Below are 21,563 nucleotides of genomic sequence, written 5' to 3' on the forward strand. Positions count from 1 at the left end.
CAGTAATGATACTAATCATTATATGAATATTGAGCCAAATTTGGATGAATGAATGTTAACTCGTATCAGTGCATAGCAACTTCAGTACCTTTAGTGAGTTAAGCAACTTCAGTAACTTAAGTGAGTTAGAATGAACTTTGCTTCAGACATGAACTAGCACAACACATTTATGGAGCTCCTGGTCCTTTTTTTTTGGTGTCAGCAAGTGTATATAGGTTTGTGTAACAGTTGTTCATTTGTATCAGCTTTCCCTGAAAGATTCAGAAAAAGGTAGTGCTTTGTGGGCTTCTGCAACAGACTTTTGTTTTGGTTTTGGTTTTTCCAGGTGCTTGACAACAGGAATTTTGCATCTGTCAGAAAACCTGTTGTTTGTGGCTAGAGTATGAGAGATAAAGATAATAGGCTGTCTGTCCATCTACAACATGTGGAGCTTTTTGACATTTACAGTGAATAAAACCTTGAGACCTTTTTTTCCTCCCTCCCCTTTCGGCTCACTTCAAATCTGTTGTTCTCTCCTTATTGTCCACAGTTGGTCATCAATGCTGCGCTGGGTTTTGACACATTTGTTGTTATGAGACACGGACTAAAGAAACCCAAACAGCAAGACTCTGGTGATTCATGTTTCAACAATGCCTCTAGTTCTTCTGATCTTTTGGGATCATCGCTCTTTTCAAATATCCCTGGTTATAAACTGGGCTGCTACTTCTGCAACGATGTTGTGGCACCAGGGGATGTGAGTAGAACCGTATGCAAATGGTGATTTTATATCTCCTTTGTTGTGATTTGAATTTTTATTTCCTCTAAATGATTTTTCATGAAGGGATTTATGTTAATGTACACAGTATTAAGAAATAGCTCCTATTTTATTTTATTCATAAGAACAAAGAAATTAATTGCACAGAACTAAAGACAGTGAGTGTAGTTACTAGTTACTTTTGAGTTACTTTTTCTTTCCTTTAGAATTGTCTGTCTTTGTAGTCCACCAGGGATCGGACCTTGGACCAGCAGTGCACGGTCAGTCGACCTGGACTAGCCATGGTAGCTGGAGCACTTGCAGTGGAATTAATGGTTTCAGTTTTACAGCATCCAGAAGGGTGAGTCATTTCTGGATTGGTGTCCAAGAGGGGTTCTCTGAGAAATAAGATGTATTTCATACACTCTGCTGGGGGAAGGAGGAGGGAAGTACACATTCAGTAGGACAGCTCTGCAATGTACAGTGTTGCCTGTAAATTATTGTAATGTATAGCTCATAGCTTTTAAATTAGTGTCATCAGTGTTTAAGAGAGAGCTGATTCATCAAATCTGAAGTTTTTATTGTGGACATTGGCAGTTTTCTCTCTTTCTGAGTTTAAAAGTACTGAGAATGTTTCAAAAGAACAAAGTATTCCTGTTAGTGGATCTTGGCATTCGTTTGCTGAAGAGAGTGTTTGAGTGTAATGAGGAGCTATCATAACTATGTATGTCACATGAAGGGCTTCAAGATAAGCCAAGTATTGCAAAATGGTGTTTACATTTATGTGGGTTTGATACCGAAATTACTCTGAAATTTTGCAACCTGAAATTTAGACTTGTTTTCCGCCTTCAAAATCTGTGGAAGAAAAAGTGAGTTAGGAATTGGATGTGTGTGTGTTATAAGTCTCCAAGACAGATTCTGAAAAAGGGTTTTTACATTCCCATGCTGAATCTTAGTTGCTATGAAACAGACTTTCCAGATAGGTTCCTTTCCAGATTCTGAACTGAAAGAAGCTTACTGGAAATTCTGACTGTTGAGTATGTCGTCTTGTTCTAATTTTCCTCCTTGGATTTTTGGCAGTGGTTATGCTGTGGCCAGCAGTAGTGATGATAGAATGAATGAGCCACCTACTTCTCTTGGACTTGTTCCTCATCAGGTAAATAGTTTGTGAGTAAATGCTTTTGTTTAAAGGCTGAGAACTGATAGAAGGCAAACGTCACAGTCCTTACCTCTAACAAAAACATACTGTATGCTGATTCTGTTCCCTAAAGGGCTGAATCTCTGTTTGTTAAAAAAAAAAAAAAAACTAACTAAAAAAATTTTAAAAAAAATCCATCACACAGGCCAAGGGAGTTGTGTTCCTGGTGTTGTCTGCCTTACTTGTGGGCACACAATTCCTGCTACCTATTTAGCAGGAATTTCTTTGGAGCAGGCAGTATGTGAATAAGGCACAGGTCATAGTCTAAATGATCAGCCTCTGCTGCGAAGTGTTCTAAGTGCTGTCTCTGTTACCAGAAACAGTGGTCTGGAATTCTAAAATTCTGTATCAGCAGTATCATTTTAACAACATAGTTTAGGAATGTACAAGACGTAGTTTTTCAGATTGTGTTATAGATGTGGGAAGGAAAATGTGTTTAACTGGATGTGCCATGACTTTTTATTTTTGATTGAACTTTGCAGTCAGAAAAATCAAACTCCAGGTGGTGCTGTGCCTCTGTTTATGTTTAAATCATGTTGTGTTCAGGTAGTTGTGCCATTATTTGTATTAAGAGAAAGAGTAACGCATCTTAAGTATACATTGCTACGGGTGTTATTTGGGGTTCACTGTGTTAGAACAGTATTACCCTAATCAAAACTGTTCTTTATTGTTTTATTGAACGTTTATGTCTGGTTCATGTGGAATTTTGGAAATTTTTTGTTGTTGTTGTAAAATGGTATTGTGTTTTTTTCACCTTCCAGATCCGTGGGTTTTTATCAAGGTTTGATAATGTTCTTCCAGTCAGCCTGGCATTTGATAAGTGCACAGCCTGTTCAGCCAAAGTAAGTCTGAGTTTGTACTTTATATGTGCAGAGTGATCTTGTCCTAGATCAGTCTTGGGGTGCTGAGGGCTCCTTTATATTTGATTTTTTTCTCTTTCTTAGGGGCTGGAATCTGTTTTCTCACTTCAGCTAAAGTTCTCATGCCCTTCTTTTTTAGCTGTTTACAGATTTCTTTGGCATCATCTGCTAGCATGCTGTCTCCATGTGAACCTTCTAGTCAGCTGAAGAAACCAAGCAGAGATTAGAACCAACACATTTCTGAGAAGTTTATCACACAAATACTGTCAATATCTTTTAGCTTTGTAGGAAGGAACAAAATTGGCATTATTTCCAGTTATTTAAGAAATTATTTCAGATCTCTGAATAAACACATCTCTTCAGCTTACTTGAACTTAGTATCATTACAGGTAGGCAAAGTTGTCTAAACGTCTGTTTTATGGTGCAAACCAAGGAACACTTATGAAAGTGTTTATAAAGAACACTTTAGAAAAAAAAAATTCTTCCATAACATTCCCTTATTAAAAAAACTCTTTCATTTTGGTGCTAGTGTTGGCAGTCTTGAGTCACCTTATAGATTTCCAGCCATTGCTTGAATCTGAGCTGTGTTCCCAGAACACCAGGGCAGCCCACTAAAGTGTCAGTGTGAATCCTCCTCTTCAGACTTGGATTATTTTCTTGTACTGTGGCCTTGAAAATTTTGAGTTTTTTTCTGGCAAGCTTCTTATGGCCGCATAGTGCAAGTTCAAAAAGTTTTGGAGGGGGTTATCTCAATAGGAATATTGAGAGGTTCTGACTCATGCTTTGGACTGCTTGGAGTGCCATTAAGTTAGTTCACTTTTATGTACCTTGAGACTTACTGCAGGAAGTTCTTTCTGTTCTTGTTATGGCACTTGTCCTTTCAAACAGCTATCAAAAACTCTTGAGGCACTGTCCTTTTCTTGAAGACTTGCACAATTTCTTCTCCTGCAGTATTCCTTTTATTTCCCTAGGCTATCTAGGTACATTTGACAAGTTTTGAAGGACTGTTAATGTCCACTTTCTCTTCAAAAGTGGGATCATTAAGTTTAAATCTGCTGTTATTTTTAGAAATGTGTCTCTATCCTCTTAACAGCTGAAAGCTCAGCAGTAGCTAAAACATTGACAGAGCATGAGAAGTTAAACTCTTGGGATAAACTTTTTTTATTATTTTTTTTTTCTTTCTTTTTATCTCCCATCTAGGACATATTGATATATAAAACCAATAAAAACATACATCGATGCAGATAAATTAAATGCAGGTATCAATTTTTTGTTAGCAAATAATTTTCTCTTGGAGGTCATTTGAAGAGAGCCCTATTTTACATAAACAGACTTGATGATTTAATAAAAACTGACTTGGATTTTAGCAGCTGTGCTATTCCCAGAGAGATCACTTCTCATGTGGTTTGGATATTAAATTACTTCTGTGCTGAAAAGGTTGCTTCATTGGCTCACGTATTTCCTTACAGTAGAAACACAGCATTTGTGTACTTTGCTAACTTTCTATTTATTAGCATAAGAGTATGTCACCCTTTATTATCTGGAAATCTGATGCTAATACTTTGAAATGACAAATCCAATTACAGTTTAATTGTAGGCTTTTTTTTTAATGCAGCCATTTAGCATCATTTTATCCTGATCTATGTCAGAGTTGCTGGAGATTCAAACGTTTAGCACAGGAGAGAAGTGGCTTTTCTGAGAAAGTTGAATTTGATGGTACCCTGTTCATTTTCTTCTTTCTAATGTCACCGTTCGCTTTCTTGAGCTCTTGTTGCTTTGCAACTCTTAAAACTAATGAATGGGGAATTTAAAGAAATTCCAGTAGATTAAGCCATCCAGTACAGCTGGATGACTTAGGAGAAGCTGCTAACGATCCGCATGTTTAGAGATCAGATTCCATTTCATTTGGACTCAGTCATGGCTTCATTTCTGTGTTTTTGAAGCCGAAGAGACCAGACGTCCAAGCAGCCAACTATTCCTTACCCAGAATTGTCCTAAACAGGCTGCGTGCCAGAGAAGCTTCCCGCAGGCAATTGTTCAGGAATTCTGGGATGGTCGCGGCAGGAAACCAATCTATTTTTATTCTGGGCCAAATTTTCCTTGTCTGATTTCCCCCCCTCTGTCTTATTCTGGCTGTGCATGAGCATGTGCTGGAATGGAAAGTATCCCTTCCAGAGCTGGCAGTGCCAACGGAGCAGCAAGGCTGAGGAGCAGGGTCAGCTCCTCTCCTGCACTTCCTTTTCCATGTCAGGCTGCTTCTGCTACTGACGAGGGAGTTTAGTTGTCGTAACTGCTTTAGTCATGGAATGAGAATGTTAAGCTTGTTACTTTCTTTGCTAATTAAGCTGTCTGTGTGCCCCGCTGGGAGCAAAGTGAGGATATTTTAATATTATTGTGAGAAGCAAAAGTAGAGTGGGCCTGATGCTGCGCTACCTGATCCTTGCAGGTAACTGGCTAAAGCCTTGAAATGTGGATGTTAAAATATGTCTCTTAATGCAAAACTGGCAGTATTTATATTTTCCTGACGGTAACAAATATTTTCCTGTTATTGCTCCTCCCTCCTCCTTGTGCATCATTGAATGAAGCAGGAAACCTCTTAGTTTCTTAGGTATTCAGACCTTAATGTCAGAAAAGATTATTGCTGCTAACCAACTTGGAAGTACAGATGTCCCCTCTGTTTACATATAGCTCACAGATATTATTTCCTCCAGAGTTTGGATTTATCATCCATTTGCTAGAAAACTAGTTTATTTTCCTTAAAGGTATTTGTTTCCTTCCCCTCTTAAAATTGTTTTGATGTGTAATTATATCCAATATAAAATGAAAAAAAAAGGCAGCATATTTTCAAGTCCTTTCTCAGCTGCCTATTCAGTATACTGAAAAATTAAGCTACTTAAGTCATAGTTTAACTACTCAGAAATTTTACTACCCTTAATTATTTTTCACTTTCATCACATTTCATGAAGGGGTAGACACCAGGATCAGGCATGGGATTCTAGGCACTCGGTTATAATTTCTGCTTTCAGCCAAGATATTTCCCTACCCAAGATATTTCCCTACCCTTGCAGATGTTTTCCCTTTTTAACATCCCAGGGATACATTAACACTTTTGTTGTGACATTTACTCAGTGACTGCATAGCGCAAGTTATTTATGAGTGTTTCAGTTTTGAAATCTATCATCATGTGGACATAACAATGCTGTTATTGTTCTCATCTGCTAAGTGCTTTGTGTGCTTTTTTACTGTAAATGGTTCTGATCAGTTTTGACAGTAACCTGCACTACTCTGCAACTTAGTGGCTTTTTCAGCTGAGATAATTTTAGTTCTGATTCCAGCAAGACCCTTCAGACTTGTCCCAGTGCGTTCAGAAAAGATTTTTGTATTTGCTTTGTCCCATAGCAGCATATTGTACAATCTGTCAGTGAAACTCTTGGTAAGCTTTTTATATTATGCATTTCTCCATTCAAGTATTGCACTGTTTTTAAATAGAGATGTTTAAGTCACGAGGGAAAGAAATCCTTGGTATTTCTGTATTATAAAAAAGGTAGCTCTTGCGTATCTTGTGGAAATGGAGGAAGAAGGGAGAAATGTTTGTCTTTCAGGAATCAACACTCCAAAAATTTAAAAGAATGTTTAAAAAGAGTTATTTCTGTAGCTGGTCTGTAACATTAAATCTGTGTAACCAAGTCCATTTATAACTTTTCTTATTTCCTGAATTTACATATGTTAACATTTGACACTTCTATGTACAGTGCAGCCTCTGTATTAATATAGGATAAATTTCCTTCAGACTTAAAGAATGCATCATTAATATACCTAGGCATATTTTCAGCATACTGGGCTAAATATAATACTTTTCTTACACTTCTGGTGGCATAGAAATTTGCTTCATAAGTGACTTAAATAAATTTATCACTTTTGTTTTTCCTATTTGAAAAAATATAATTTTAACTGGGAGGAGCAGGAGGCAGGATTACCTTGCCCATAACTCTTGATATTTCAGGCAGTCTCTGCCTCTCTGGATATAAATTTTAAATTCAGGGAGAGAATTGAAATCAATATTTTTCAAAATTAGTCATGATGAGGTTGGTTTTACTGCTGGTAAAATTTGCACCTAGAAGGTACAAATTCTTTAAAATAATGCTTGGTCTTACTACTTCAAAAATACTGAATTTTTTTTTATAAAGTCAACAAAATATAATGAAGACTATTCCAAGTAAAAGGATACTAACAGAAGGAAGCTGTGGTGTGTGTTAAGAGTGCCACATCACATGCTAAGAAATTATAGCCATGGTACTGTGACCATTATGGTGGAATTTTGTTCCCTTGGAGGAGGACAAATGTGATAAAGAACTCCAGAAACCTAAAAACCATACTAACTTCAAGCATTACTCATTTTGTGAACAGAGAAAAGGGTGTGGAATCAGTGGTGCAGTCAGTTTTGTGCACTGGGGAAGGTGGAGAGGTGTCTGTCTGTACAGACCACATGGATGATAATTGAAAAATGGAATTTAAAACAACAGCACTGGAATCATTAATAAGGTGGGAGAGAGCTCATTATCTGTCCTATATCTGAAAAAAAAATACAGGATGTTAATGAAGTTTGCGTAGAGAACAGTCAAACTTCATAGAAATTTCAGTGGAGGAGTTACATCCTGTTGCCCCTTGCTTAGCCACTCGTAGGGCTGGATTGTTGGAGGTAGAAATGGTCCATGTTTTGCACTGGTCACTCCGGGTTGTGGGGTGCAGGTTTGTTGACCTTTAGTAAATCACACAGGTTGTTGACACCGAACAACCTCCCAATGTCAACGGGATTTTAAAACAAGAGGTAAATCTTGATGCTTTAGCTTGTGGTACTGAAGAGAAGTAAGGTTGTTTAAAAACCTAGTCCTGTCACAAGAAGGGTAGTTCAAAACTAACCAGTGTTGGTGCTGGCTGTGTTCACTGGTCCTCTTCGCCCCTCCCCAGACATGGTGGTGATAGGAATCTTCAGTGAGCAGCTGCTCTTCACTATTCTGCTCTGTCTTCATTTCAACTTTCAGTGAATCTGTGAAATCTCTTCCTAATTGTTGATTTGTTAGGTTTATCTTAGTTGAAGAAAACACAATAAGCGTAAGAGAATTCAGGAGGCTTTTTTTTTTTTTTTTTTACTGTTCACTCTTACACTCTTTTGTAATTTAGCTGGATTCACAGCAGGGACTAATTTTTTGCTGTTATTCCTGTTTCTCTTAAGGAGAAGAAATTAGTTTGCTTTCTCCACAAGTCAGTAAGGTCTTATTCCATTTTATGTTGTTAATGTGTTTTTCTGCATTAAAATTTGACGTGGTTTACAAAAGGTTAAAGATCAGCTTGTGTCTTTTGAGACTAAACAACCCACCCAAATGTTTTCTCATGCATGAGGATTTATTTTGCATTGAGAGTTCTGAGAGGAGGAGGCATTTTCAAAACCCCTGACTTCAGGAGAAGTAAACATTGGCCTCTCAGAAGCCAGCAGCTCTACATGCAGTGTCAGAATGTTTGTTTGGAGTGTGGGTGTTTGCAACTGTGTTTAAATGTTGAAAACCAAAGGTTTGCATCTTTCATCTTCTGCTGAACAAACCCTGGTTTTATTGCCCAGCACCCTATCTCGGTTTTGACCAATCTGTTTGCCTTCATCATCTAAGACTATTTCTTCCTGGGTGGCAGATGCAACCATTAGGTATCTTAGAGAGCTGAAATACAACTTGGTGTGGAAAATGTGTTTGAATAACAAAGTAAACCATCCTTTCTTCCCAAGTCATTATGGTTTGAGGTTTCATCATCATGGCCCGAGGGATTAGATAGCCAAGGTTTACTGCAAAGTGAGTTTAGGAGCCATTCTTTGCTGTTTTCTTTGCAATGGGTGTTTTACACTCTGGTGATTAAATGGTTAAGAAGATTTCTTGAGAGGGAAATAGAAAAGAGAAGGGAGAAGAAAAGAACAGAGAATGTACCCTGAAACTTGTTTCATTCCTTTTTCCTTTTGCTTCAGAATATCTGCCATTCAGTTGTTACTGCTTTTGGTTTCAAAGTAGTAAAGCTGCTAGATTGAGAATCCCTTTCTAGTAATAAGTAACACACTTTTGCCCTTCAGAGACAAACCCAAAGTATTTTCTTATTCCTTATTTCTTTCATTTGGTGAATTTGTTCAGCATTTCCTGATGTTTAGCTATAATAGCGTGTAGATTCAAGCTGATGTGGCAACATGCCATGGTAGTAGAATCAAAGCTATGCTGCAAAGAAATCACAGAGTTTAGTCCAAAAAGCATCTGGTGTGACTGACTGGTCCATGGTATCAACTGGTCCATGGTATCAACTAGTTTACTTGTCTCTAGGTTAAGTAGCATAATAACAAGTAAAAAATACGTTACACTAATTGTTCAGTGATCTTAAAAGGATGTTAGAGAAGGTAAGCAGTTGTAAGTGGGAGGGAGAATGGTTTATGAAGTCCACCTTAAATAGAAATCTGTATTGTCTGAGCTAAATGAAGAAAACAGAATTAAGTCTTTGTGCAAATACGTATGTAGTAGTTTCTTTGCCCTGAATAGAATGAGTTTTCCCACTTTTAAGGTCAACTGACTTTAAAATACCATTTTTGAGGGGAAGAAGAATCCTGTCATTGTTAAAAACAATGTAGAACGGGTTGTATTTCTGTTGTATTTAAATTCTGTGGGCCTTAGAGGTGTGGTTTTTTTTTTTCAATATTTCTTCTTCCTCCAATTTAGTTGCACTTTAGCTCCAATGAGTAGAAAGTTGTCCTGGTTCCGTGTAAAAAGGGGTTCAGGGCAGGACCCACACAGAACAGAACTATGTACTCGCCTCTCCCCCACCCCCGAGAGAGAGAGACACTTTTTAAAAAAAAAAAATGAAGTATATTGTTCAACAAGGAACAGAAAACGAAAAAGGGAGGTAAGGAAAATAATATATATAAAGATCAGGGGAATAATACAAAAGATAAAATATACAAAACCCTCAGAAATGGTTCCAGGGTCCCACGGAGTGAAAGGAGAACTTTCCTCTCCGAGCTCCAAGGCAGGAGTGAAATTAGAAACCACTCCCTGCCTCTTATCAGAGTGTGTGTGGGAAGGGGAGGGAATACAATGGTTTCACCCCCACCGGGGGTCCTCCCAGTTGCTGGAAGGTTACGCCCCCATTCCAAGCCTCAAACCACAACAAAAGTAAAGGACTATCAATCAGTAGGTAAGAGGTGGCATCACCACAATTTTCTGGTATTGACATGTTTGATATCTGTCTAGAACACTGTATTTAATTATTTATTCTCAAGGCAACTTAATGTTGTCTTATCAGCTGTCTGTGAAATTGTCGCAGAATGACTTTGGTGTCAGTCAAACAAAACTGAACTCAAGTACTTTGATTGAAAATATATTCCTGCTCAGTAGGTAAGAGGTGGCATCACCACAATTTTCTGGTATTGACATGTTTGATATCTGTCTAGAACACTGTATTTAATTATTTATTCTCAAGGCAACTTAATGTTGTCTTATCAGCTGTCTGTGAAATTGTCGCAGAATGACTTTGGTGTCAGTCAAACAAAACTGAACTCAAGTACTTTGATTGAAAATATATTCCTGCTGATTGCAAACAACACTGGAGAGTGCTGAACTGAATCCAAACTAGGAGCATACAAAGTGTCGTGGTGACATGGTGATGATGTTCATCCTACCATTGCTCAGTTCAAACCTCATTCTGGAAGCTTCCACCAGGAACTCAAAAGGCCAGTTGTTCGTTTTGCTGGATATGAGTAATTGGTAATTGTTCTTTTTACTTCCATAAGGTTTTTGCATAGTTGCAACCTAATGCCTGCTAGTCCCTTATTTATTGTTCAGTTATTCCAAGGATTCAGTGCATATCCATCAAAGAAAATGGAGACACAGTATGCTTCATGTCTGCCATTCATGCCTAGATTTTTTTTTATTTGTAAGCTGAGGAATCACTTTAAGTCTACATGTTCTTGGCTGGAACATATAGGATTCTTTAATATTAGTCACTGTTTTAAAAGTTGTTTAATATATTGACATATTTAGTGCAATAAATCAGAAAAATGCTTATTCGTATCAGTCACATGCAAAGAGTGCTAATTGTCAGTTGTCAGTATATGTCAGAAAAACTTGAACTAAATTGAAAAACTGGCAGTTAAAGGTTCAAGGCTGAATCACATGAATGAAAATTTTCAAGGACACAAGGCTGTCATCCAAAGGACTCTTCTGCATTGATGATTTTGACAAACAGGCCCTTCAGATTTATACAGTGCAGCACTGTGTGCCTTTGATGGCCATCAGTCTACTTCTACGTATAAACAGTAATGCCAATGTGCAGCAGTGAAGGAATTAAACTATTTAACTGTTTTAACTGTTCCCTCTTAAAATCATAGAATCGTTCTGGTTGGGAGAGACCTTCAAGATCATCAAGTCCAACTGTTAATCCAGCACTACCAGGTCACCACTAAACCACATCTCACAGAATGAGAGCTCCATGGTTTTGAAACCCTTCCAGGGATGGGGACTCCACCACTGCCCTGGGCAGCTTGGACAACCCTCAAGGGGCAAAAATTGTTCCTCATGTCCAACCTAAACCTCCCCAGGGGCAACTTGAGGCTGTTTCCTCTTGTCCTGTCACTTCTTCCCTATGAGAAGAGCCCGACCCCCACCTGACTGCAGCCTTCTGTCAGGGAGCTGAGGAGAGCCAGAAGGTCTCCCCTGAGCCTCCTTTGCTCCAGGCTCAGCACACCCAGGTCCCTCAGCTGCTCCTCACCACACTTGGGCTCTAGACCCTTCCCCAGCTCTGTTGCCCTTCTCTGGGCACGCCCCAGCCTCTCAATGTCTTTTGTGGAGTGAGGGACCTAAAACTGAACTTGGGATTCGAGATGGAGCCTCCCCAGTGCTGAGTACAGGAGGATGATCCCTGCCCTGGTCCTCCTGGCCACACTCCTGCTGATCCAAGGCAGGATGCTGGTGGCCTTCTCTGCCACCTGGGTGCATGCTGGCTCATATTTAGCTGGCTGTCCATCAACATCCCCAGGTCCTTTTCTTTGGGGCAGCACTCCAGCCACTCTTCCCCAAACCTGGAGCACTGCAGGGGATTGTTGTGACCCAAGTGCAGGACCCACCCCTTGGCCTTGTTGAACCACACACTGTTGGCCCTGGTCCCTCGATCCAGCCTGGCCAGATCCCTCTGTAGAGCCTCCCTACCTTTGAGGACATGCACATAACTTGATGTGGTCTGCAAACTTACTGAGGGTGTCCTCGATCCCCTCATCCAGATCACTGATGAGGATGGGGAGAGCTAGCTGGAATAAATGACTCCATATGCAATACCCAGTCATTACTGGCTTTCTGCTTGTTTAAGTCAAGCTGCCAAAGATGGACCACTCCAGGCTTTACAGAACCAAATTGTATAACCAGCCAAAATGGTATCCAGTGTAAGACAGTTGCTTTACTGTGAGAAGAATCATTTTCTTAGATGTTTGGGGAAGTGACCTTGCTTCCCTTCCAGCATTAGGCATTGTCTGTGGAAAAAAATATGCTCTTTCTGGACTGTTTCTTCAAGGCAAAGCTGAGAACTGTGCTGGAGCTGTCTGGCCCTCTATATGGACAACAAGCAGATTACCCAGCCACAAATCCTTGATAACCTCAGATGTGACTGGGGAAGAAGAGGAGCTGTCGGCAGTTGCTGTACAATAGTGACTAATGCCTGGATGAACTGGAGCCAAAAATGTTGTAACTGCTGATGAGCTAATCAGCATAAATTTTGGACAGGAAGCAGAATGGGGATAAATAAAGTTGTAAATATCCCTCCAGTGTAAAATGTGGAGTGAGCAAGAGATGGATGTTAGGTGACTGAAGGATATACCCGTCAATTAAAAGAGGTCAGGACAGATGATCTAATGATACTGTCTACTCGAAAACTCTTTTTTTCCTTTATTCTCAGCCTCTAAAATGGAGATGTTTATTTTCTTCTACTCTCTCTTTTTATCCCTTTCTTTTCACTTCCATTCACTAATACTTTCAAGCAGGGAAGTCTTAAACTTGTGTGGTGTCTTGTATAAAGCCCTTATGTTGACTGTAACGTGATGATGCCATTATGTTTAAAATAGAGGAATATTTTAGAAAGAAAATGGTACCTAAAATTAAAGATCTTCCAGTTTTCTTTATTACTCATTTATCAATTCATATCAGTAAAATTATTTGCTTGTATATGGGCTGAGGCCAATTGTATGAGGTTCAACAAGGCCAAGGGCTGGGTCCTGCACCTGGGCCACAGCAACCCCCTGCAACGCTCCAGGTTTGGGGAAGAGAGGCTGGAAACTGGCTGACAGAAAGGGATCTGGGGGTGTTTATGGACAGCCAGCTAAATATGAGCCACCGTGTGCCTCGGTGGCCAAGAAGGCCACCAGCATCCTGCCTTGGATCAGCTCAGGTGTGGCCAGGAGGACTGTGACAATGATCGTCTCCCTGTACTCAACACTGTTGAGGGCTCATCTTCAGTACTGGGGTCAGTTTTGGGCACCTCTATACAAGAAGGACACTGAGGGGCTGGAGCGTGTCCAGAGAAGGGAAACAGAGCTGGGGAAGGGTCTAGAGCCCAAGTGTGGTGAGGAGCAGCTGAGGGACCTGGGTGTGCTGAGCCTGGAGCAAAGGAGGCTCAGGGGAGACCTTCTGGCTCTCCTCAGCTCCCTGACAGGAGCCAGGTGGGGGTCGGGCTCTTCTCATAGGGAAGAAGTGACAGGACAAGAGGAAACAGCCTCAAGTTGCCCCTGGGGAGGTTTAGGTTGGACCTGAGGAACAATTTTTTCCTCTTGAGGGTTGTCCAGTCCTGTCCCAGGCTCCTCTGGGCAGTGGTTGAATCAACATTCCTGGATGGGCTTAAAAGCTATGTAGATATGATGCTGATGAACATGATTTACCAGTGGACTTGGTAGAGTTAGGCTAATGGTTGGACCTGATGAGCTTGAAGTTCTTTTCCAACCTGAATGATTCTGTATCATAGCTGTTTCAGAAGAGCTTGGAAGGCATGCAGTTCCTGAGAACTTCATGTTGACAATACCATGCTAAAAGTGACATCTCTTAAATTTCTGAGAACTTTACTTTCCTCCTTTTCATAATTCAAAAGGAGAAACTGAGAAGTCCTATAAAAAATTTTTGTTGGGCCCCTTCAGGGCCTGTTTTTCAGTAAGTTAATACTCCATTTTCAGTCCATGGCAATTTAAAAAGAATATAGATAGTAGCAACAGAAAAAAAAATAAATTGTGTTAGTCTTTTCCTACCCTGACATAAACCAGCAATCTCTTAGCTGAATTTTCAGCATCTTGCACTTGGATTAGTTAAGATTTTATAGTGGTTCCCTTTCATTTATAATACCGGTTATGGTAAGGTAAGCAGAAAACTGTATGCAGAGGGTGTTTTAATTATATGGACATGGGCCAAAAATGATGCTATATTTGCCTTGAGCTTTATATCCTTCCAAGGTTTTCAGAATAGTCTTCTTTGGCGTGCACCTGCTCTACAGCCTTCCTTTAAGAACAAGAATGGTCTTGTTCTTAAAACCTAAGAACTGATTTTTTTAAATCTTGTGAGCACACAAGTGGATGTGGCCATTCATACTCATGCTTTAGATACTACTTGGAGTATTATCACAAGATGGAGTGTCTTAAGTGTCCTCTGTGCTCATGTCACATTGTCAGACTTTTCTGTTCCAAGGTCATGAAGTGAGTCCCTGAAAAATCATTTATGTGATCTTGAGCAAAGTTCCAATTTGTTGCATTCTTTTGCACAGATGTGTTACAGGATCACCTTTGCAACTCTTTAGGACCAAACAGCAATCAAAATTGAGAACTGCATGAAAAGGCAAGGGTCTAGGGACTGAGAACTTTTTAAGGAAACCAGAATTATGGATCTCAGCTAAACTGCTGAACATCAGCAGTGATGCCTGGACCCAGGATCCCAATGGCTCATGTGCCTCAGCATATTCTCTTCTCACTTAGAAGGATTCTTCAGAGCACTGTAGTCTTCTAGTAGCAGATATGTTGGGCTTTGAAGAGTGCAACTGGCAAGACTTTTACACATCTTCCTTATTTTCCAAGCAGCTGTTGAAACTCTTTTCAGCATGCTGACACCCACAGTAGTTTTCTATTCATTCCACATTGCCTGCGATAACTGGGTAGTCAGCAGCGTGCAAAAATATAACCGGGCATGGAAAATTTCTAAACAGGACATTGGCTGGTGTGATTTTTCTGACTCTGAAATGTTTGGTGCTGTGTCTGTCCCCTTTGAGGGGCAGGGAGGGGAAATGTGTTGTCTTTTTTGGAGTGGAAAGGGTTTAAAGCCAGCAAGAGTGTAAAACAGATAACCTGAATTTTTTTGGAGGTAGGCTGCCCATTTGTTTTACTGAGTGTAAAAAATAGACCTGGTAGCATTAATATCCATATTTTGTTTTTCCTGGAAAGTAAACAACCCTGTTTCAAGCTCTAGAAATGCTAACTACTTAAAGAAACAAAAAAAGCCAAACCAAATGTAAATACTGCTGAAAAGTTTTAAAATGATGTGACAGAAATGAGGCATAAAATGTGAGCCAATTTTACATCAGTGGCCAGATTCTTGGGATTAGAGGCTTGGGTTTTGTATTTTTACTTAACCAGATATTAACTTTTATGCTCTAAAGCAATCTTGGAGCAAGGTTCTCTCTCTGAACGTCTTTCTACCCAGAAATTTCTACTCAGAAATTGAGACTTATTTGTGAGAATACTGTTAAAAAGAATACAACACCAGAGCTGCACATCTGTTTCTCATTTCAAACCAAGTTATTTTACTCTAAGCCTCTATTTTTTCCTCCTAGCAAGAGATTTTTTTTTTTCCCCTTCAGTAAACAGACAAGAATAAAAAGATTGCTAATAAAATTTGTTACTGTGTATCATTTACACAAAAGGCTTTAGCAGTACATTAATTTGTCCCTGTTGTGATAATGGGCATGCACAAATTCATTTGTTCTGTTAAAATGCCATCTATGTGAAAAATCAGTTGTAGCTCTGGCTCTGTAAAATGGAGACTAGAAACAAGGTTATAGAGTCGATCTGAGAAGGGATTTACATCTTTCTGGGTCTGTTGCTGTTTTCCATTTTTTTTTCTGCATGAGAAAATTAACTGCTACACAGTGACATGTCACCGATTGACTGGATAGTGACACATTTATTACCAGGAAAAGTTCATGTGGGATTTTTTAGATCTGCCATCAGATAGTAACTGATCTGAGATCAATAATAACAAAAATTATAACATCTCTCAACAATTTTCCTCCTGTAAAGCTCCAGAATGATCACAGTGGTACCAATATAGTGTTAGCAGCAAAGAGAATTAAGAACTGAAAAAAGCAAACTCATGCCAGCCATGGGCCTTTGACTCTGCTGGACATGATTAAATAGGATAAAATTTTCTTTCCACGCAGCAAGAAATTGGGCATTTATTACATCTGGAAGCATTTTTTTTAGAATTATTTTGTGCCTCTTTGGTGTCTGAACTGGCTTTATTCCTGATGACCTGCAGAGTATTCCTGTGTGGTCTTCTGATATGAGATGAGTTTGATTTTGCCCCATTCTTTTTAGTTTTTGAGTTCTGTTCGGTGTCCAGTTCTCTGCCATGCCTTGTGAACAGTCAGATGAGTTTGTCTTGGTGGGTTTATCTCAGGAATAGAAAACAACAAGGAAAACCCTAAGAAATGCTTCTAACCACTTTTAAAATATTTTTTTCCCCTTTCGTCTTTTTAAAATTCTGATCATGTTTATGGGTCACTGCACAAATACACAAAACCCCATGTATGGCAAAATATGTCATAAAGTCCCTTTGTACAGTTTCTCCAGGTTTGGTAAGAGAACATGAAGTGCAGGTTTTATTTATCTATTTTGAAAAGTACGGTCAAGAAGGTGCCAAATATTTGTGTACAGTCATCTGTGTCTATCATCTTCTCTTTACAGCTGTCTTTCAGTTGCTTCTGTTTGTAGTTTTTTGAAATTGAAGTATGCAATAGATAATTTTGCTGCTAAATGGACATTTCACATGAAGATCTGGTAAACTTAAAATTCTGCCAGCTATGTATTTTTGCCAATGAGCTTGAATTCCTGTAGAACCCAGTGTAAAAAGCTCTCTGGCCATGTTTTGCTGAAGAATGCTGTTGGGCTCTGCAAGTTCCCATAGTTTTAAGATTTGTCAATGCAAAGGTTATTTAGGAATTTTTAATCTAGAAAAGAATAAGATTGTTGAGAATAAACTGTGGTTATCGTTGAATTAGATGAATACATAATGACACTGATTCCACCCCTGCTTTCTCCCTCTCTTAATGTCCAAAGAAGGGTGAGCAGCTTCTTCAGGGGTAGGGCTAGCAGAGGTTGTCTGTTCATTTTTAAACCTTGGAATGAAGCTTGCCTGCTTGAATCACCTGTTTCACGTAGAACAAACTACAGTCCTTCCAGGGTGTTTTTTTCATTTTTGTCCAGAGGAAATGAAGTCCAGTGGTTACAGGGAACTTTTCTGCCTCGTGAGAGTGGGTATGTTTAAGGAGTACATAAGCTGTACAAAATTCTCTTCCTGCTTCTCTCCCAAAATAAGGGTAGACTATATAGAGTGAAAGAAAGGTTGTCCACAGCCCCTGCAGCAGTGTTCTGTGTAAAAGAACATTCTGTGTTTTACCTGGAGTTGTTCTCTGTATAGATATAGATACATGTATATACACCCAAATTAGGTAAGTTAGCATATAATTTACACAGATAAGCTCCAAGAAGATGTGGATAGGCAGAGTTTTGTCATTTGTTTGGAAATGTATATATCAGAGAATGAAAACTCAGATGCTTCTTTGAGCACAGGAGTCCTGGAGCTATATCTGAGCCATATCTTGATGGCCAGTTTTGGTGCTTTTCCCATGGCTGGTCAGTTATAGACACAGTTGTCTGTGTATTCTCTGGGGTTGACCAAGTGTTGAGTTTATGCTGGAGGTTTTCTCAAGTACAGCTATGCCCCACAGTCTGCAGAGGATATGTTTCTGCAAAGTGTGCTATGACAGCAGTGCAATGTGCTTGTAAAAATGATGTGGTAAAGAGGAAACTTGCAGAATCCCATTTCTCTTTGACATTTATCTTTTCTTTCCTCTCCTCAATCTCCATCATACCTGATTGAAATCAGCATGCCAAACAGTTATTTAAGCTAAAGCTGCATGAAATAAAATTCTTCATGGTCAGGGATTTGAGAAGAGTGTAGGCTAAAACCTTCCTTACAATTCTTGTACGAGTCTATGAGGTTCTGAAAATGAAAGATAAACTGTGAAAATTAGGGTAGAAAAATGGAAAGTGCTTTAAGATGCAATAGTCCCAGGACCGTGAATCTCTGGAGATTGGGAGGATGCTGGGCTTGGACACTGACTCGGAGAATTTTTCAGTCATTCCCAGCATAGTTCTTTCCCTTGACTGATAGATCAGAACAGTATTTTACTGTGTTTTGTGTAGTTCAAATGCTCATGTCATGACTTTGCAACCAAGTTTTTCTTTTTTGCCTTATCATTTGTCTTTTTATAAGCTTAAAAAGATGTTTAAAACCAGAAATCTTAAAATTCACTTATCTTCCCTCCTACCTCCACCTTTCCTCACTTTAGAAGTTGAGTTTTCTCTGTAATTTTTACTGTTGAGAATATAAAGCCACTTTCTGACTGTTCAGAAAGATTGTACTTTTATTTTGTAAGCAAAATATGAAGCTGAATCACATTATGGATATTATATTTGAAATCCTTTTCTGTTTATTTGACAGGTACTTGACCAGTACGAACGAGAAGGGTTTAATTTCCTAGCTAAAGTTTTTAATTCTTCACATTCCTTCTTAGAAGACTTGACAGGTCTGACTTTATTACACCAGGAGACACAGGCTGCTGAGGTAAGAAAATACTATTTGGATGTAAAGAATAAAGAGGTGACAGTAAAGGGAGCTTGGGTTGATGTTCAGTCTATAACTGTGTGATTAATTAATCCAGCAGTGGTATTTGATGTACAGGAGGATTTACATGAGCCACGTGACTTGTGTTATGTGGCATAAGAAACTCGATTATCCTTCTGGGTCAATCTAAAATGTAATTATTATACTGCTTGCTGGATTATGATATGGGGAAAACAATGCTGGGTGTTTGTCTAGTGGCCAAAGCTGTCATGTGGAATGAACCCGGGGTTTATTTTGTTCTCACAGAGAGTAACGTTGTCTGAAGAGTTGCAATATTCAGTTTGTCCCATGGAAAATGAAACGTGTCTGTCTTAATATTGTATTTTAATAATGATTTGTAATCCTTACTCTGTCTGCAAATGTCTGTACTGTTCTACACCCATAATTCAATTTTGGTGTAGTCATATCATATGGATGTGTCTAAAGTTGGCTTTGAGAAGTGATTATTCAGTTACTGTGTAAATGGTATAGCTGCTTTTTCAGCTGGAAATGGCTCAGCGGTGTTGCTTGATAAGGTTTGCGGGGATAATGGTGACTTGGCTCTCTGGTTCATGTTTTAACCTTTAAAAAAAATTGGAACAGATGCTGGAGATATTAAACCATGAAATACCTGATGCATTCTTAAGTCATCCTGCTGGTACCTAGAAAAAAAATTTATATATGTATTTATATAAGAGGGATTCAAGAAAGGAAAACACCCTTTAAAAGGTGCTAGTGATGAACAGTAAGAGTGATTGTATTCTGATTCTGATTGCCATACCTGACTTTCAGGATGCTAAGAAGTATCTAGACTGCCAAAGGCAGCATTAAAAACAATTAAAAACTGGAATTAGTGTGCTTTCAAAAATCTTTGGCTTCCACAGTGAGGAAGGTGGAAAATAGGTGGAAAAACTGACGTACAAAGTACTCCCAAAGCCAATGTGCTCAGATTAGCTCAACTATCTTTGTAACGTTGCTGTATTGTTGTAAAATCTTTTCTGTTTTATCAGGCTTAACTATTTTAGTAGTCTTGATAAAGTTTCTGTTTATGAACAGCAAGGTCTAACAGGCAGATTATTTGCAGATTCTGCAGCATGCTTGCTTTCTTCCAATGAAAAGACTTGTTCTTTTGTTACATTTTGCCACTCTTGACTCTGAAAAATAGAGGTAGTTTTTTTTTGTTCCCCTCTGCTTCCTCAGTATATAATCTAGGGCAGCTTTTAAAACTTAGAGGTGCACAAGAGTACATTTTTAGTATATTTTTCTGCTGAATTGTTCTGTTTTGAGCTCGTTTTTCTCATACAGTGCAGTTGGTGCAACTTACATTGCAGAGTTTGAAGACTGCAAAATGATTTTTCAGGTTTCTGGCTGCTTTTGAGCTACTGTTGGCACAGTGCATTTCCTAAAATGTAGGCATTAGGTTTGTTTACATCAGTGCTCTTTAGGTTAATTTAAGATATTCTTGATACATGGCATTTTAAAAACTGCAATAAAAGTAGTGAGAGAGGTTTTGTATATGTCCTGTTTTGGTAATTAGAATATTTGATTCTTCTGTGAAGTTTCTTGCCTTTCTGTACTCAAACTCTACAGGGAGATTTTTTAGATGATTGTTGGGTTTGGAGACCATAAAAATGGCTTCTAGTAACTGAAGATTTCCCTTTCCTCCTATCCAGTAAAATTTGACCAGTGCCATTACTCTGCTGTAGAGAAAACAGACTTGTAAAGTCACATGCCATCCAGCCTTAAATTTACTGCAGCAATGTCATAACTCTTGTAATTCCTGGCAAGAATTAGGGCCGTTAACTTCAGAAAGTGCAGTTACTTAGAAGGGACTTAACTGAAAAATAAAAATAATTAAAACATAATAATATAAAAATAATTCACTGTACAGAATTAGGTCTAATAATAAACGTATATCTGATAAAGAGACTTCTCAATCTTATTCTTTTTTCAGAAGGATCACTCTTAAAATCTTGGTTCGTCAGGAGTGTTTAACTGAATTTTTTGCTGAGAATGTTTTGTTCTGGTCAGAAGACCTGGAGATTTTGTCATGCTGATCTTATTCTTTAGCATATTGCATCTTAAGTTAAATCACACATCTTTTTTTCATTTTAATTCACCTAACAATAGCTTTGCTGCTTCCATGATGTATGTAAGTGCTTCAGTGAGCTATATACTAAACTTCATTTTTTAAAAATTGCTGCTAAGTTTTGAGTTGCTCAAAAGAAATTCTTGAGTAAGTCGTGCATATTCCGTCAGAGTGACTATGTGAAACAGAAGGTTTTGGATGGCTTGAAGTTTCCATGAAAACTTCACCTCCCTGCAGGCCTTGCACAGGTTGCACTTGCCCAGCTCATAGTAATACAATTTGTAGTAGGATTTGGAAGACTTTTCACTGACTGAGTATCTTTTTAAGCTGCATTGTTCAGCTTCCTGTTGCAGTGCTGTGCTGTGCTGTTGACCTTAGTATTAATACCATCTTAACATACTTTACCGTATCTTTTTAAAATTATAAGAATATAAAATTAATTCAGTCTACAATCAGACTAGGAACCATAAACCAGATTAAATTTGTGGTTCAAATGTTAAAACTGCAGGAGTTTTAGTCGAGAGAGCGCCTGGTTCTTTAACAAGAGATGCATCAGGAAACAACAAATGTTCTACACAACTTCCTTAGCATGACAATCTACTCAGTAAATAATAAAATTAGCAAATGTTTCTATTCTGTCTTGAAGTGACAGAAAATTTCAGGCATCTGCTTTTTCCACATCTGCCTTTAATTTAGGTTC

The 21,563-nt window shown here is 38.7% G+C and overlaps 1 protein-coding gene across 1 annotated transcript in view; it reads left to right on the forward strand.

Annotated features, from left to right (window-relative positions):
• LOC103779497 (ubiquitin-like modifier-activating enzyme ATG7) overlaps positions 1 to 21,563 on the forward strand; it is a gene marked incomplete at its 5' end in the record, with an annotated part of 86,739 nt that overhangs the window by 14,536 nt on the left and 50,640 nt on the right. The window contains 5 exons of the mRNA XM_008947122.1: positions 530 to 733; positions 979 to 1,094; positions 1,814 to 1,889; positions 2,693 to 2,773; positions 18,613 to 18,735. Coding sequence (XP_008945370.1) covers positions 530 to 733; positions 979 to 1,094; positions 1,814 to 1,889; positions 2,693 to 2,773; positions 18,613 to 18,735 — 600 coding nt within the window. The remainder of the gene's footprint in view (positions 1 to 529; positions 734 to 978; positions 1,095 to 1,813; positions 1,890 to 2,692; positions 2,774 to 18,612; positions 18,736 to 21,563) is intronic.

This window comes from Merops nubicus, unplaced genomic scaffold, assembly GCF_000691845.1.
Source record: "Merops nubicus isolate BGI_N331 unplaced genomic scaffold, ASM69184v1 scaffold2679, whole genome shotgun sequence".
Lineage (NCBI taxonomy): Eukaryota > Metazoa > Chordata > Aves > Coraciiformes > Meropidae > Merops > Merops nubicus.